Raw genomic sequence first — 12,828 nt, 5'->3', positions numbered from 1 at the left:
CAGCTGTCCTCCATGAAAAGGCAGCACAGAAGCATCCCAGGATCCAAACCAAGCTATGAGATTGCAACATAGACGCTAAACACACTTGGTGGCATTTTCATGAGGCAATGGCAGGGTCTTCAGCTGATGAGCAAAGCCACTGCTCGGACAACAGGGCAGTCTATGAGCAGGCAAAGAATACTTTCACGATACAGAGCAGCCATGTGAGCCAGAGGAATGTGCTTGTATTTTCTTTTAAAACTACCTGATGTACTGCCGGAGGCAGAGAGTAGATGCTGCGGATTGGGGAAGAGTGTTCTGGCTCTGGAAGTGCTGCCATTAGCAGTTGTACAAGGGCAGCTATAACCTCACGTGAGGACACAAGCATTCATCATCTCTTGTTCTGCCAATCCTCACTCTCTCATTCACCCTTTCAGCAGCATTCTAGCACAAGCAGCAGTGAGGAAAGCTCTTTCACATTCACCTGTTTCCACATCTTGGCATCCCCTTTGTGCTCTCCCTCATCTAGTCTGGCCAGAAACAACGGAGCTTCACATGTGAGGAGTAACAAGACCAGTCACAGCAGAAGACATACTGGAAAGCAAGGACTCTGCATTTCATGTGAGGATAAATGTGGCGAGAGACACTGCTTTGACCAATCCACATACTAACATGCTCCGCCAGGAAATACGTGTGACCATTTAATTTTGAATTAAAATAGAAGATTAGTTCAGCGGAGTTGTCCTGACTCTTCTCTGCCTATGAAGCAGCATAAAACTTACTCAACCTGACACAGGGAAAGGACAGATGAACAAGGGAGCAGACACACTATCCAGGGACTTAACATTTTCAGACTTCTCCCAAGAGCCCTGTGAGTGCTCTTTCTTTTGCGCCCACCCCTGCAAAAGCATCCTCATGACAACTTAGCATAAATACCCTGAAATAATTTTTCAGGACTGTCAGCAAAAGTCTTCTTCGTCCATAAAGGGAGAAACATCATTTTGAGGAATGGACTTCTGAGCTTCCCAAGAAGTCATCAAAAAGTGAGTTATTCCTTGCGTTGCCTGCAACACTGCACGAAGCTTTCTCAAATCTTCCAAACACGATTGTTTCAGGGGTCATGCTAAAAATGGGTTAGGAAAGATGCAATTGCAGCAAAGCCCATACAACACACTATGGCCAATAAATTAGACTAACATTGCTTGCAGGTATTGGGCTTTGCTGATTCTCATTCTCTGGTTAAATCAGGTTCAGGGCCCTCACTCTGCATAAGCAGTTAAGGAGAAAGTCAAACACTTCTCCTTCATGTCTGGAAAATAGTAAAAACTTTAAAAAGAAAAACATATTTGACTGAGACTAAGCTGATTTGGGAATGCAGACACAGAGGTAGCAAAAAACTAGTAAGGTAAAACACCAATTCTGCTGAAGGCTGTAACTTAAAAAAAAAGAGACATCTGTCATATTTCTCCACTGAAACAATGGAAAGGTTGCATTATTTAGAAGAATTCATAAAGCAAGGTTACTTTTGCACTCTTAGAGATAGAGAAAAAACAGTATGTTCAAATATAACACACAAACTAGGAGAAAGCCTAAATTCACTTTAGAAGGCATATAAAGGTCTTGGAATAACTGATTTGCTGTTGTCTACGTTAATAATTATTTAACTGTTCCAAGTGTTCTCAATATATACTGTTTTAAAAGTTTAATCTAAAAAAAACCCCACTCGCCTTTATCTATATACTTAAGGACTCTCAACTTTTAGAGTAAGAAACAAAACAAACTGAGTCTCTTTACTTAAAATTTCCACGGGAAGAGGTACAAAAAAGTAGATATCAGAAAGCTGAGCTTTCCCCAGACATTTTCAGCAAATAGTTACAGAAAGCAGCTGTAACTTAAAAGTAGAAGAGGTGGCTGGAACTGCTGGGTTGTGGCAGACACCTTACCCTTCAGCTATCCGCCAGCAGCTGGCTGTTCAACCAGCACGGCTCCACCTCAGGGTTATATTAACTGGACTCAAAGTAGTTGTACCAAGAGAGCTCAACTACACTCAACTACACTTCACTAAAGATAAGGCACTCTCGTGGCTCGTCAGCTTCTTCAACATCATTACTCCAACATAAGTGGTGATTGATTAAACTGGATAGAACTAACATTAAGTATTTTAGGGGCACACCCTTTATTTTTAAATCTGACTCTTAACCTATGTGTCCAGAAGGCACATGGCTCTTGATGATTAACTGCAAGCTTTATTCCAGTTTATTAAAGTACAGCTTTAATTTATTCTAACATCTGAGAGCTTTGTTACGTGTGTAACAATGTAACAATGAGCACAGTATTTTAATTTACGAAGCTCAGATTTTACTACTACAGTAGTTTTAAAAGAAAGGTGTACCTATAATTAAGTGCATAAGTCTTTCAAATAAGGACTTCTGAATTAAATGAATCCTTTATGTATAATAAAGTGTCTTTTAGATAGTTAATTCAGAACCTTAACAGATATTATAGTAAAAAGAGTAAGACAGTCGCTTGAGCATGCACTGTTGAAAACACTGACAACGTGTATTACACTTCTGTAGATTTTAAACTGATACAAATACTCATCTAAAACAAAGAGTGTCAGTAATTTTACCAAATATTTACAAACTTCAGTAATTCACTCAGGTGAGGTCAAACATAATAGATAACGGCTAATTTTAAAACACAAACACCAGACACAAGATGAGATTCAAATTGGTATATTCCGAGTCCATTAATGTAAACATGAGTTCAAGATGCATCTTGTTAGAAGTCTGAGGTATCTCGCACAATGGGGCAACAGATTTAGACACACTACACTGTACTCACTTATGAAATCTCTAACACATACAACAAGTGACAGCTCAGTCTGCTCTTTCCTCTTGCCCCATCAAGCACAGTTGAGCTCTGTGTGACTAAAATTATGCCTTCTCACCTGCATCTTACAATCACTTTATAGGACCATTGCTCTAAATCCCTGTTCTAAAATAACTACTTAAATTAGCTGAAAAAGTAAAAACTTTCACCCAAACCGTGTCTTTTCTGTCACCTTAACTCAGGACACCACAGTCAATCACCTCCTGCCTTTGCGGAGCCAGTGAAGCCTCCTGGTTTGCCAGAATTTCAGTCCTGTCTGCTCCACCCGTGCTTGAAATACTGCTTTATCACTTTGCTCCAGACAGGTAGGGCAGCACATCTCCCCTCTCCAGTCATTCGCCTGCTCTCAATTTGTAGACAATGGCTTCACAGACTGAACTGCAACAGATTTTAAACCCTTCCATCATACTCAGAGTCTGCTTGCTGAACTGATTACCTTCCCTCCTAGCTTATATCTCACTGAAGCCCTTGCTCAGGAAGGGAGCTATTACTATTTTTGAAGTGTGCAGACACCATTTTTCTTGTCTATAATAACGCTTAGAAACAGCTGTTGATTTTGGTTTTGATTAAAGATTTGGCAACTTCTCTACTCGGTACTGATGGTCGGAGTTGCTGAATTTTATTTCATTCAACTGAAAGCAGTGTTCTTCATCTGGGTATCTACTCTACATCTCTGTTCAACATATGTATATGTTATGGCGTCTTTAACGTAGTGGGAGCACCCAACTTCATTTACACATTGTCTGGGAGAGTTTAAAAACACAGTGCATAAGTAAGACTGAGCATGTGAAACTGGCAGAATGGCTGAGGCGCAAGCCGCGGAAGAAGCTGGATTATAAAGCGGTCAAGAGTAACCTCACAAAAGGAGAATGACAGGAGGACCTGGCAGTTACTGTTGCACAAGAAATAGGATGAACAGTTCCAGGTGTAAAAGTAGCTGCAAAATTTGTGAAGCCTGGTGTGGAACACAGACCTGAAAGGTGTTAACTTGAATGAGAGGCTCAGGCATAGCAAGAGACTGGGAGATACACAGGATGTAAGGAAATGGAGAAAACGGTGCCAGAGTTGCTCTGGAACAGCCTGTTTAGAAACAATGACTGCAGTAAAAACATCAACCAACTGCTCCTTTTATTTGTTAACACTATTTCAAAACAAAGTAAACATTACTTTCTAGAAATATATTTGCTGTCATACAACACTCGGTAAAAAAATAGATAATCTTTTAATTGCAAAATCTCACAATGTAGTTAGATGCTAATATGCTGTCCAGTACACTCAAAATATGTACAATTATGCCAAAAAATGGTGATTTCACAGCTTCCTATTGGCTCTGATGCAAAGTGAGGAAATAAATTGTGATAAACAGCTTTCCTTGTTAACTTTCCCAGCAGGAAACCAGTGACTTAAATTATAGATAAAATGATGACACTACAACTGAAGTACAGTAGTAGATCGATCTCAGCACTAGCATCTTAACAAAATGCAGTCAAAAGGATCAGTATAAGTTTAGATGTAATACCGTGGTCTGGGATCCAACCACCTAATTTACATGGTTTTAATACTGTTATTTTTAGGCATTTTTACTTCCTTAGGCACGTGTTGTATTTTGGCTTTTTACAGAGTTTTTTATTAAAAAGTTTGAGTTCTATCACACACACCTCATCATGGATGCAAGAGGGCTGTATCCTCAGAAGAAAGGAGAATAATCTTAGTACAAAATGGTAACTCTGGGGAAAGTCCACTTCTCTGTAATGAGCCAGATGACCACACAATCTGAAAAGAAAGGTGAAGGAAAAAACCAAAGCCCTAAATTACAAGTGTATTTAGTTAGTGTTTAGCTAGCATTTATATATTTAATTGTAATTAGAGGAAAACTATACATTTTGTCAAGAGCACAAATCACAATTCTGGTATACAATGTCGATGCTGTGAAGGGATCCGCTGCTGCAAAACCCTGAAGTACAGGACCGGACTAAGACGTGTTCAGAGGTGGTGCAGACTCTCTGCGAAGGAAAAGCCTGTCTAGCTTCTTACTCTGTGAATCAGATCGTACTCACCCAGGCAAGGAATACGTTCTTTGCCTTTCAGGACTGAACTGAACCCGTGTTCACTCTGCCAGCTTTTAGCAAATGTAGCAGAGTGTAAACATGGCGACCTTAACCTAGTTTTAAAATTTCTAAGAGTACCCAGTGCAGACACCCCAGGCTCTTTTCTCTGTTCTTTGCCCATCCCTCCATAGGGTGCTCTCTCCTCTTCCTGACACTATGCCATGGGATTATAACCCATCCATTTCTCATCCATTGTGTTTGTGGGCTAAACACAAATTACCTGTCTAGAACCAAGAGAGAAAAGCTAAGTTCAAGTCAATGGAGTAACATAAGTAACACTGGGGCAAACACTGACCAGGTCAACAGAAAGCAGTTAGTGCTGTAGCAGCCTCCTGCTTAATTATTTTGTGGCTTTCATCACAGCAAAAATGTTAATGAAAATGATGAGGTGATTTTATTGATGCAGTATGTAATGAAAATAGCAGACCGGACTTGCTGGTACCAAGTGTCAGACTGAACAAAAGATGACACAGACTGGACAGATAGCTCCGGAAACATGAAGTTTCAGGTTGGAAAAATACCCTGTTCTGGGTTAGTCCCACATTTGTTTTTATTAAAAGTGGTAAGTTTAAAATAATATAAAATCCAGCTGTTTCAATTTTTAAAAGAATCTTTTACATTGATATGGGGATTTACGTGCTATTCACCATATAAGCCCTATGCATCTTCTGGCTTACTAGGTATTGCCCTGGGATGTGGAGAAGCAGAGTTCAAAATTTCCCCTCTCTCTGATTCAGAGCAGCGGTCTTAAATATTCACCAGAACAAGGACTGGAACCTGTCTGTCCCAATTTAAGGGCAACTGTACTAATTACGAGACTATAGAGTCATTTGCTCGCTCCCTCTGGCCCAACAAACATTTACATTTTACCTCAAACCGGAGGAACAGACGGACCCGTCCCGGAGCGCCACACAAGCCACACTCTGGAGAGCGAAGTCTTTGTCTAAAGCCCCCCAAAGTCTGGCAGATTGGAAATCTGAAACTGGGTCTCTTGTACTGCACACCCCATCCTCTGCCCTACCTCATGTTGCCTGAAAGCTGCCAGCGACTTCTTACACATCCTAAATTCAATCAGACATTTTGGCAGTGTCAGAACAAATTCGCTCACCCCACAACCCAGCGCGTTTGCTAAATTTGAGCTTCGCTGAGAAATGCTGTTGGCTGAACCAAACCTGCGTTTTTGGGATAATACAAATGAAGATATTTTGTCACGTCCTAGTCCTAACCCTGCGATTCAGCAATTACAGCTCTTACGGCAACTCAGGTGTCAAATCTCAGCTTTCACTGGGGGGGCAGGGGAGTGAGATTGTATATTCTGAGGCAAATGCATAATCACATCAATACTGTAAAGCACCTATTTGATTAACTGGAGTTACACTTTTCACAAGAGTGCCCAAACGCACATACATTTTTGCCCTGTTTTGTGCTATTTTTCTGCTACTTACTCAAAGAGCATCTCTGAAGAGCCAAAAAAATCCCAAGTCATTTTAAATTTCAATGTAATAAGTGAAATCTATTTTTCTCAACATTTTCCACACATTATAATACCTCATCGTATATCACCTAAAGACTTCTATACCAAATCAGTTTAGAATTCAGTTTAAAACTGAAAGTTTTAAAATAAAATTTAAAGCATTTTACCAGCCATTTGACTGATCTTAGCTTTGGCCACATTGAAATCATACCTTAGTCCTGGGATTAAAGCATGTCAGTAGTCCCAGTTAGACCATGCTGATTTTTAGAGAAAGAGAATTTGTAAGTTTGTTTTTAGTTCTACTGTACATACACACACTTGCATAGGATAAAACCTCATATCTGAGAGAGTAGATGATGTTTTCCAAAGTTAACTAAGTGTCAGATGTATAATTAACTACTTGCATTGCAAATGATATAATGGGAAATTTAACCGGTAAGAATTGAAATTCAAATCTTGTTTCATGAAGGCTATGACAGTTTGCCATTAACATTTTAATATATCAGATATGAAAATGTAGGCTTAAAAACAGACTTTGCATGAAAGATTATTCACACAAACATACACCGAAATAGCCACTCATTCAGTGTGTACATAAGATTTACGCAAATTTGTGGTAAAAGGATTATTACCTCTCCTCCCTTCAAAAAAAAAAAAAAAATAAAAAGTTCTTATTCATACAAAAGAATGAATCCATACAACCAAAGCTCTTGTAATAGAACACTGTGTTTACATTATTCCAACCCATTTCTGTCACGGTGGATATGTGAAAGGTAATGTGAAAAGGAAAATAAAGATAAGCAAATAAATCCACTGAAAGACAGAAAAGGCTGCATACATGTAAAAGCCAGCTATTTTCAAGGGGAAGATTTAATGTTTTAACAATCAGGAATGTATCACTAAGATTTCGTAGGGGCTGTTGCTCTCTCAAGTGTGACATTTAGAAGTATACACCAGGCAGAGATTTAAGATGTTATTCAATGCGCTAATGAAATCTCATTTCACATTAACGAACCCCGACCTCTTTTCCAAAAAACCCCCTCCGATTGCACACACAGGAAATTCAGGAGAATCCGAGCCATCTGCAAAGTTCACCTTTTTCACTGATACCCACCGGTACATGCATTTTCTGGACTAGGATTTCATGATACAACCAACGGCAGAACCAACACCTGGTCTATGATCCGGAAGCCTTATCTACACCACCAAGCGAGTTTGCCAGAAACACTATTTCAGATATTTTCAATTCCTTGCAGTAAATGCTGCCGAACATCTACGGTCCCTCAGCAGGTCTTTTGCTCTCTGTCTCTGGCCATGGTTCCCTGCCAGCGCCCACTAAATAGAAAACTCACCAATTTTTGCAGAATTTTACTCCAGAGGAGAACCTGGTATTAAAGGAAGAGTGAGAAGTCTGACACAAACCGGGCGGATACCGAAACACCCCTATAACTCTGTATAAGGCTGGATTAGCTGGGCTATCATGCTCCTTGCTACTTAGCTCCTTTAAAGAAAATAATTTTGCTAACAAACAGCAAGACTGTTTTGATATACCCTTAACTGAAAAAAAAAACTCCTTTTCACTTGTGAAAGTCAGAATTTGGGAACAGTTCTCCAGTAAAGACAGGCACTAAACTTCCTTAATAGCACAAAATATTTTCTTTTCCCTTATTTCTTCATTTACATTTTCAATAAAAAAAATTTCTTCTTTTACTTTTCTGCTTGCAAAAAATACAACTGTTGATTGCCAATATACTTAGACGAAATAGTGATAGAACCCTTTTCACTCAAAATTATTTCTTTTTAAAAATATGTTCTGTAGGCATTAATTGCCTGCTTATTTGAACTCCGATGGCTAATTTTAACTTTAATGTTCATTAAGACCACCACAAAAGAAGGACAGTGATTTAAAAGATTAATTGTGTATGCTTTTTTGGGGGCCAGGGAAGAAAGGAATGTATCTGTTTTCCCATTCTCTGGAGAGCTGTGGTGCAAGTTTTTTCTAAAATACTGTGAAGAAGGATGCAAAGTGAGTATTTGTATCTAGCTGCTACTCTTGCCATGTGACTCAAATTGTTGATTTTGTCTCATCTCCTCAAAAGTTCACTTTTATCACTCTTCTTATTACCGTTTGTCTACTCCCAATCCAAGACTAACCATTCCACACACACCCCTTTCTACAAATTATTTTAACTGTATGTGAATACATAGCTGTGTACACACCCCACAGCTGTCATTTGTAAAAATATATATATGGCACTCTACTTTCAGGAGAACTTTCCGAAATGTATTTAACAAAAATTTGAATACTTACTTCTCAGTACATAGTTTAATTGTACACAGCCAGTAGTCAGGGTTCATGGCTGTAAGTAAACCACATTTTTCTTGCAAAATTCCCTTCAGGCTATGCCCGTGAAAACAACTCCCATCTGTGTTTTCTTCAGACCAGCTTAACTGAAAACTTGAAGGATTTGGCTTTTCAGCAGGTCGCACTGAGCCAGACAGCTTGCCAAACTGATTTTGTAAGTTCACAACCATTTCTGTACAAATAGAAACACAAAACCAAGGCAAAAGTATTAAGTATTAGAATACTGTTTAGAGGTGATTAATACAGGAAGAAAATTGGGTATCTGTGCTTTTTTTTTTTAACCTCTGTATGGAATACTGAGAAACCTTGAAGGTCTGTATGTTTTCTCCTCCATTCCATTTAAAACTCAACTCTGTCATATGTTTCAGGGAAAAGCTTTTGAAAGACAATTTAAAATGCCACGTCTTTCATACTTAATGATACTAATACTGGGGTACTCTAAAAGGATTCTCCAAGTAACAGCAGTAAAATCCATTTGATGTTACTGACATTTTTATTCTGGTAGAAGACACCTGCCAAGATGCCTTTCGCTACATTTACCTGGTCGCATGCTATCACTCAGAGTGGCTGAGATTTTTTGCATGGTTTCCTGTGTACCAGAATTAAGTACGCCTGGTTTCATATGCATACAGATCTAAGGCTAAACTTTTCATAGTTCAAATTTCAACTGAAAAAAAAAAAACCCCAAGAAAAAAACCCACTCCACCTTTCCCCACAAACTTTCCTAAGTTACTGAGACTGAGAAAGGAATCAAGGTAGCATGACAGATCTGCACACACAATATGACTGCCTAAGCCTTGTTTTTCTAGGGTAAAAAGCAAGTTAAAAACCACTGTTGTTGGAGCTTCAGCTTCTTTGTATGACCCATATCTGAATAAACTAATTCATAAACTAGAAAAAAAAAATCTGAAGAGACATCCTGAAGTAATCCAAGGATTGGGAAGCTTAGTTTTAAAAGGACGCTACAATCTACCATCAAAAACAAAGGCTGAGGAAGGTTTCTGAAAACCCGTATCTGGCACTTAAGTGGTCTAGAGCACTCTTTGCATAGGTATTCTTTGCCTCTACTATTTTAAATTTGTTTTAAGATTAATCTTGCCCAGTTGTAACAGCATTATATGATATTCCTCTGTGCAACAGCCAGTGGTACAGCTCTGTAATCTAAGTGGTCCTCTTCTGGCTCAAAGAGAAGCAGAGCCAGAAGAGGAATCTAGAGTGCCACAGAAATTATGAATAATGAATCATTATTCACTTTTTCTTATAAACGCAGAAACCACAGGACATCTGAGCAAACAATCACCTTGAAATAAACAAACCTAAACATCTTTTTCCACAGAACATGACTTGACTGAAGCATCACCCCTACTGCATCTCAGAAAACCCCAACTGCATTCTCGGAAGAGAAATCCAACGTGCGTTATTAAAGCCAAATAGCATCATACAACCTGTTTAGAAGTCCGTGAACCAGGCACTTCCAGAAACTGGAAGAGTATATAAAGGGAAAAATATCACTCGCCACACTTATCACCTCTCTCCAAATATCTGCTGCTTACTAGATACTATTAACTGCAGACTGAAGAACTTCAGATCTAATTAGGTTGGATAAAATTCCGGGTTTCTGTATTTCCACAGATAAGTGGGGGTTTTGTTGGGTTTTTTTTGTTTGTTTGTTTGCTTTTATGTCAATGTAAAACACAGCAATTTCTTGAACGTACTTCTAGAGCTACTAAAATAAAGTAGATGTCCCTGCATTCTGACCACATATAGCTAGCTATTCAAGTTAAGTCACGTTCAGACAAGCCTTCCTCATTTTCTATAGAAGACTGAAAGAAGGAGCGGGAGAGAAGATGGACATGCAGCATCTACCACAGGACATACTGGGATATTCACACCAGAGGACTTGAGGACGTATAGGAGAAAAGGGACAGCAAAGCTATGGACGACCAACAAGAATTCCGGAAGATCCCAGTTATGTAAAGGCAGCTGACCAACCAGTGAAGATGAGGACAGAGTACTCATTCTGGGATGAGGTTCAGTAGGTCATTAGGAATATTGGCAAAGGCAGTTTCAGTTCAGTATGAGGAAAATGTCTGAAGAATTCCAGCCACGGGTTGTAAAATAGTACTACATTAATTGTACCCAGAGATGAAAGAGAGAAGAGAAAGTATATTAAGATGTAAATGTTATCACAGTCACAGCTGCAGATTTTCTGTGATGGGAAAAGTTGGAGCAGATTTCTGCATTGCTGGGAAGACGCAAAGTTTACTCACGTCTTCTCTTAAGAACTTTAGATTTCTTCTTGGCTGAATAAAACAGTGGCTTTTCACATCTCCACAGATATCTGTGAGTCAGAGACATAAGAACTGTTAGGAAAAAGACAGCTGCAGCAAACAAGTACAAGAACAGTAACTTCTTACAAATACTGCTAGAGCTATTAAAATAAAATCAAAATTATCTCATGGCTAGTGTTATTAAAAGCCACTGCCCCCCGAACACAGCTAGTAAGTCTAGGAGTAGGCAAACTGAGGCTTGTAAGCATAGATTTACTGTAATCAGTTAATTGTTCAGTTCTATAAGCTACTTGTCACAGAAAGTAAGCATTTAATTAATACGCTGGATAAACATTATGGTGTAAATAGAAAATGAAGATGGGGATTTAATCGCTCTATTCACCCAAGTTCACTGGATGGAAATGTGGAGCAAATTCCTAACTTTTAGATCTTCTGTGGGGGTCAGGATTTCATGTAAAACTGCCTACCTTGAAAAAGATAAAGTACTTGAAAACCTCTTACTTGGCTCTTTCTTCATCCAATTTTTTTTGCTCCACATCCAAGGAACATTTTATAACTTTGTACCACTTCTTGAACTCAAAATACGGAACACCTGAATAAAACATTCACATTTTAGATTGAGAAGAAGTCAAAGAAACATGTAATACACAAAAGGTGGTCTCCATGCACTTAGACCCTGCACCTCCCACCTGTATGCAAACCTATCCTGAATTCTATGTGGTTTAAGACATATTTGGTCTAACAATTCTGTAAGAAAAGAAATGCAGAAATGCAGTGAAAGAATAGCATGTCATAACAAGTGCAAACCAGCTCCTCAGCTTCGAATAGACTTCATAGATTTAGCACAATTCGACTCTTTTCCCTCCTTTCTGAAAGTTAGGCCTAGAAACTACCCCCTCTCTACCAAATGAACTGGATCTCCACAGTCAGAAGTGGCGTTCATTTCTTTGAAAGCTGACTTCAAGAGGTTAATGAAACTATGCATCAAGCTTATGCTTAATCAAATAAGAGCTAAACAAGCTCAGATGTCAGATTTCAAATAGTTTCATCAACTCCCTGCTGCCTATCCTACTATCCATGAAATGTTACAGGGCAGGAAGGATGGAGTGGACAACTGTATTCACTTTGTATCAGCCTCACATGTTTTTGAGCACAGGAACTTCACTCATTGACATGTGAATATTTACCAGCACATGCAGAAACACTAAGGCCTATGGCGTTCTAGCAGCCCATTTATCATTGATGCTCCCAAGAGGCACAGGACTGAAGTACACCAACTGGGTAAAGTAAGAACAAGAATTCCAAATAGAACTGTGGTGTAGATTTATATATCTAAAATATAATCAACTCTCATTACGTGGGTGGATTATCTGCATTGAATTAACCAGGCTTTGCATTTCCCCATCACCCCATCTGCACTACATGCAATGCTTGCATCATGCTTAGCTTTGCCAGGTAGCTGTTTAAACTGTTTTGAAGGTGAACACGCTGTTCTTATAATCAAGCTTTTATATGTTTTCTATTATCTTCATATTTGCTATTCAAGTTATCCTGCCACAGGATGTCTTAGATGCTAGAAATATAGATGGACTCAAAAAGCAACAGACAAATGGAGGGAAGAAAGACCCTTCGGTAGTTCTTAAAATTCAAAGGTATGGATACAACTTCTTTTATGAACTCCTTCCACCCAGAGGTTTAAGTAAGTACTCTTAAACTGCT

General features: G+C 38.9%; 1 protein-coding gene across 2 annotated transcripts in view; it reads right to left on the bottom strand.

The window, feature by feature from the left end:
- Nucleotides 1-2,574: 2,574 nt before the first annotated feature.
- The window catches only part of TAF1B (TATA-box binding protein associated factor, RNA polymerase I subunit B), a 50,517-nt gene continuing 40,263 nt past the window's right edge, over nucleotides 2,575-12,828 (bottom strand). The window contains exons 12-15 of one of the 2 annotated variants that reach the window (XM_075414826.1): nucleotides 11,611-11,701; nucleotides 11,089-11,159; nucleotides 8,765-8,990; nucleotides 2,575-4,644 (exon numbers count right to left, since the gene is read on the bottom strand). In XM_075414826.1, the coding sequence (XP_075270941.1) occupies nucleotides 4,452-4,644; nucleotides 8,765-8,990; nucleotides 11,089-11,159; nucleotides 11,611-11,701 (581 nt within the window). In that variant the 3' untranslated portion in view covers nucleotides 2,575-4,451. Of the gene's footprint in view, nucleotides 4,645-7,181; nucleotides 7,839-8,764; nucleotides 8,991-11,088; nucleotides 11,160-11,610; nucleotides 11,702-12,828 lie in introns of those variants that run through there. The other variant, XM_075414827.1, reaches the window with a different exon arrangement.

The sequence above is a fragment of the Opisthocomus hoazin genome, chromosome 2, assembly GCF_030867145.1.
Source record: "Opisthocomus hoazin isolate bOpiHoa1 chromosome 2, bOpiHoa1.hap1, whole genome shotgun sequence".
In the NCBI taxonomy this organism is placed as follows: Eukaryota; Metazoa; Chordata; class Aves; order Opisthocomiformes; family Opisthocomidae; genus Opisthocomus; species Opisthocomus hoazin.
The sequence above is the reverse complement of the archived record's forward strand: the minus strand, read 5'-3'. Positions and strand labels throughout refer to the sequence as shown.